Raw genomic sequence first — 5000 nt, 5'->3', positions numbered from 1 at the left:
AAAAAAATGTTGGCAGTTTTTCCAACACCGGTACACACAGGTGAAGCTATTGAAGTCACTTCATTTTTTTTTTGATGGGGTGGGGCGTGGGGTGGGGTGTGGTGAGGTGGGGGTGGGGTGGGAGGAACTCTTTTCACGTACACCGAACATCGCAGACAAGAGTACTCCCGGTGCCCGTCTGTTTAGTCGACTTATTGATAGTCCACAGAAAAGTTTTGCCGCTTTTTTCTTTTTCTCTTTCTTTCTTTCTTTCTCAGTAGCATTATGAAATGAATGGTGTTCAGATTTGAGGGACAAAAAGAAAAGAAAAAAATCTATACAATTTGGGAATGTTTCTTTCACTTCCACGTTTAGCCATTCTGGTAGCGTTTGGATCGCGTTCTTTCTTTTGCCATGATCGGTTTTTTAGGGGAGAGGGGGGAGAGGAGGGGTGGGCTATGTGTGTGTGTGTGTGGGGGGGGGGGGGGGGAGGGGGGGGGTGGGGGGGGGGGGGTTGTGTGGGGAGGTGAGAGGGACTTAATGCCAAACGAGTTGAATCTTGGAAGGTCTCGGTTTTCTTTTTCTTTTTCTGTTGTTGGTTAATGTTTTCGTTTTAAAACAGAACAACAACACAACAACAACACTTTTTTTTTTTTCAAACCCAGTCACCATTGATATTGAGTCTGAAATGGGAAAAGTTTGGAACCCCCCCCCCCACCCCCCCCCCAAATCCCCGCCCCCAACCCCTCAAAAAAACCCAACAACAAACAAAAAACAAAACAACAACAAAAAACCCATACATAAATTAATACAGAGATAGATAAATAAAGAGAGGGAGTTCACGAGTCCAGTTTCAGTTTCAGTCAGTGTTGTGTCTGTCTCCATATAGGTGTTACATCTCACATAGTTTCAGTTTCAGTCAGTGTTGTGTCTGTCTCCATATAGGTGTTATATCTCACATAGTTTCAGTTTCAGTCAGTGTTGTGTCTGTCTCCATATAGGTGTTGTATCTCACATAGTTTCAGTTTCAGTTTCAGTGTTGTGTCTGTCTCCATATAGGTGTTATATCTCACATAGTTTCAGTTTCAGTCAGTGTGTGTCTGTCTCCATATAGGTGTTATATCTCACATAGTTTCAGTTTCAGTCAGTGTTGTGTCTGTCTCCATATAGGTGTTATATCTCACATAGTTTCAGTTTCAGTTTCAGTGTTGTGTCTGTCTCCATATAGGTGTTATATCTCACATAGTTTCAGTTTCAGTCAGTGTTGTGTCTGTCTCCATATAGGTGTTATATCTCACATAGTTTCAGTTTCAGTTTCAGTGTTGTGTCTGTCTCCATATAGGTGTTGTATCTCACATAGTTTCAGTTTCAGTTTCCCAAGTAGGCGTTCACTGCGTTCGGACAAATCCATATACGCTATACCACATCTGCCAGACAGCAACATAAACAAGGCATGTTTGTAAAATTTTTACTTGTTGTATTTCTTTTTTTATCACAACAGATTTCTCTGTGTGAAATTCGGGCTGCTCTCCCCAGGGAGAGCTTGTCGTTACACTACAGCACCACCCATTTCTTTTTGCATTTTTTCCTGCGTGCAGTTTTTATTTGTTTTTCCTATCGAAGTGGATTTTTCTACAGAATTTTCCCAGGAACAACCCTTTTGTTGCCGTGGGTTCTTTTACGTGCGCTGAGTGCATGCTGCACACGGGACCTGGGTTTATCATTCTCATCCGAATGACTAGCGTCCAGACCACCACTCAAGGTCTAGTGCAGGGGGAGAAAATATCAGCGGCTGGGCCGTGATTTGAACCAGTGCGCTCAGATTCTCTCGCTTCCTAGGCGGACGCGTTACCTCTAGGCCATCATCACTCCACATATACATGTGTACATATCAGAGTGCAATTCTTCTACTGACAGAAATTTGCCAGAGGACAACACTGTTTGTCGTTGCCATGGGTTCTTTTCCAGTGCGCCAGGTTCGTGGTGCACACAGGACCTCGGTTTATCGTCTCATCAGAAAGACTAGACGCTCAGTTTGATTTTTTCCAAAGTTAACTTTAGAAGAAAGGTCGAGACTGAGATTCGAACCCAGGCCCTCACGGACACTGAATTGGCAGATAAACGTCTTAACCATTCCGCTTCTTCCCTCCTTCATGAGGTCACGGCAACCGGATTCGGTCAAAGTGCTGAACACAATATCAAATATTAGCACAAGATGTTAACTCTCTCCATACGAACGGCGAAAGAGACGACGTTAACAGCGTTTCACCCCAATTACCATCCTCAAAATATTGCAAGCGGAAGCCTCTTATACTGAAGAGGTGAATGTTGACAAAGAATACCACAATTCTGACGACGGAAGCTAAAGGTTGGGTCATTGAGACACCCACTGGACATCCGAGGGGTCTGTGTAGAGGAGAAGAAGAGAGGACTGGCCGTACTGAATGAGTTAAACTGAATTCAGCCAGTAGTTACAAAGAACACGCGGCCTGCACGAGCGAAAACCTTCCAACATAAACGAAGAATACAAAGAAATGAAAAGCATTTTGAGAGCATGATGACGCATGTAAGGAAACCTTCAGATTTGCTGACATCGTGTCTCGTCATCAGCATCGTTATAGTCGTCGTCGTCATCATCATCATCATCATCGTCATTGACATCGTTGTTGTTGTCATCATTACCATCTTCACTAATATGTCATCATCATCATCATCATTATCGTCGTCGTCGTCATCATCATCATCATCGTCGTCGTCATCATTATCGTCGTCGTCATCATCATCATTATCGTCGTCGTCGTCATCATCATCATCATCGTCGTCATCATCATCATCATCATCATCGTCGTCGTCGTCATCAACATTAACGTCGTCATCGTCATCATCATCATCATCATCATCTAGTGGTTGTCATCTTCATCTCATTTCTGGTGACCGTCATAATTGTGTGGTTGTCATGATGATCAATTTCTCAATGCTGACGAAAGTGATCATTTTTTCTCTCTTTCTTCCAGACCCTCCCTATCTGGACAACGATTTGGTGAGTAGTTTTGTGTCTGTCCTTCAATTTCTGTCTGTATGTCGGTCTGTATCAGTCTGTCTGTCTGTCCGTCCGTCCGTCCGTCTGTCTGTCTGTCTGTTTGTCTTTCTCTCTCTCCTTAACACAGTTATATAATGAGACGATTCTTTCTGAACGATTTGATTTATGACACTGATTTATCTGAAGAAGTTTTCAACTTATCATTGCTTGTGTTTCTTTTTCTTTTGCGTGTGTGTGTGTGTGTGTGTGTGTGTGTGTGTGTGTGTGTGTGTGTGTGTGTGTGTGTGTGTGTGTGTGTGTGTGTGTGTGTGTGGTTCATTACAAATGTCGTATTTGTATTTGGAACCCATTCAGAAAGGACTGCAGCCTACAGACACCTGAACAAAATTTTCGTTTAGTTTCTCTCTCTCTCTCTCCTTTTCTGTGATTCTATCTGTCTGTCTGTGTGTCTGTCTCCCTCTTCTTCTCTTTGTCGGTCTGTCTGTCACTCCCTCTCTCTCTCTCCCCTTTTCTGTGATTCTATCTGTGTGTCTGTCTGTCTGTGTGTCTGTCTGTCTGTCTCTCCCTCTCTCTCTGTCCCCTTTTCTGTGATTCTATCTGTCTGTCTGTCTGTGTGTCTGTCTGTCTGTCTCTCCCTCTCCCCTTTTCTGTGATTCTATCTGTGTGTCTGTCTGTCTGTGTGTCTGTCTGTCTGTCTCTCCCTCTCTCTCTCTCCCCTTTTCTGTGATTCTATCTGTGTGTCTGTCTGTCTGTGTGTCTGTCTGTCTGTCTCTCCCTCTCTCTCTCCGTTCTTTCCTTCATCTTTTTTTTTCTTGACTGTCTGTCTGTCTGTCTGTTTCTGTCTTTGTCTCTGTTTCTCTCCCTCACTCCCTTCTTCCCTTTCTCTGAATGTGTCTGTCTGTCTGTCTGTCTGTCTATCTCTTGGTCATTTGGAAATGAAAAATTGCAAATCGTTAACATGTATAAATATCTCGGAGTTTATCTTTCCACGGGACTTACGTTCTCTCATTCTCTTAACTCACTCAGTACGGCCAGTCCTCTCTTCTCCTCTACACAGACCCCTCGGATGTCCAGTGGGTGTCTGAATGACCCAACCTTTAGCTTCCGTCGTCAGAATTGTGGTATTCTTTGTCAACATTCACGTCTTCAGTATAAGAGCCTTCCGCTTGCAATATTTTGATGATGGTAATTGGGGTGAAACGCTGTTAATGTCGTCTCTTTCGCCGTTCTTATGGAGAGAGTTAAAGATCTCTCAGATCGAGCAAGGAAAGGAGTGTCAGCAATAATAAAAGTACTTTGGTCCATTGGAGAACATTCACCACAGGTATTCTTTAAGATGTTTGATTGTCAGATACAGCCAATACTAATGTACGGGTCTGAAATATGGGGTCTAACTGCTGATCAAGAATACATTGAAAGAATTCATTTATCAGCACTGAAAAGGTTTTTTGGGTGTGAGTCCAAAGTCACCTAGACACTTGATATATGGAGAAACAGGAAGATACCCACTTTTTATCAATGCTTATGTAAGATGCTTTGGCTTCGAATAGTATGCATGAACGAAAACAGATATACAAAAAAAAGCCATAATATATGTTATTATCTCTGCAAAGTCAAAATTATGTTACATGGGCGTGTCGTGTTCGTAATGTTTTATATATGTATGGATTTGGCTTTGTTTGGGAAGCACAAGGTGTGGGGAATGCTAAAATATTTCTTTCAGAATTCAAACAGAGACTAACTGATTTTTCCACTCAAGACTGGCATACTGCACTCGAAGGTCACGATTTCTTTCAAATGTATGCAAGCTTCAACCAAACTATCACTCCTAAAGCTTATATAATATATACCAGCTCAGGAATGTTAACTTTGGAAATTGCCTTGCTAAGTTTAAAATGGGTATGTCTCCAATTAAACATAGTTATTTACAGTACAAGCCAAATTTGAATAATGCTGAGAGTTGCTGTCCTTTTTTAGTTCC

General features: G+C 42.4%; 1 protein-coding gene across 3 annotated transcripts in view; it reads left to right on the top strand.

The window, feature by feature from the left end:
- The window catches only part of LOC143295155 (regulator of G-protein signaling 22-like), a 147579-nt gene that overhangs the window by 11526 nt on the left and 131053 nt on the right, over window positions 1-5000 (top strand). For all 3 annotated transcript variants that reach the window (XM_076606729.1, XM_076606728.1, XM_076606727.1), the window contains exon 4: window positions 2994-3019. In XM_076606729.1, the coding sequence (XP_076462844.1) occupies window positions 2994-3019 (26 nt within the window). The remainder of the gene's footprint in view (window positions 1-2993; window positions 3020-5000) is intronic.

Source organism: Babylonia areolata, chromosome 20 (assembly GCF_041734735.1).
Source record: "Babylonia areolata isolate BAREFJ2019XMU chromosome 20, ASM4173473v1, whole genome shotgun sequence".
In the NCBI taxonomy this organism is placed as follows: Eukaryota; Metazoa; Mollusca; class Gastropoda; order Neogastropoda; family Buccinidae; genus Babylonia; species Babylonia areolata.
Note: the sequence above shows the minus strand (reverse complement) of the source record. Positions and strands in the feature narration are given on the sequence as shown.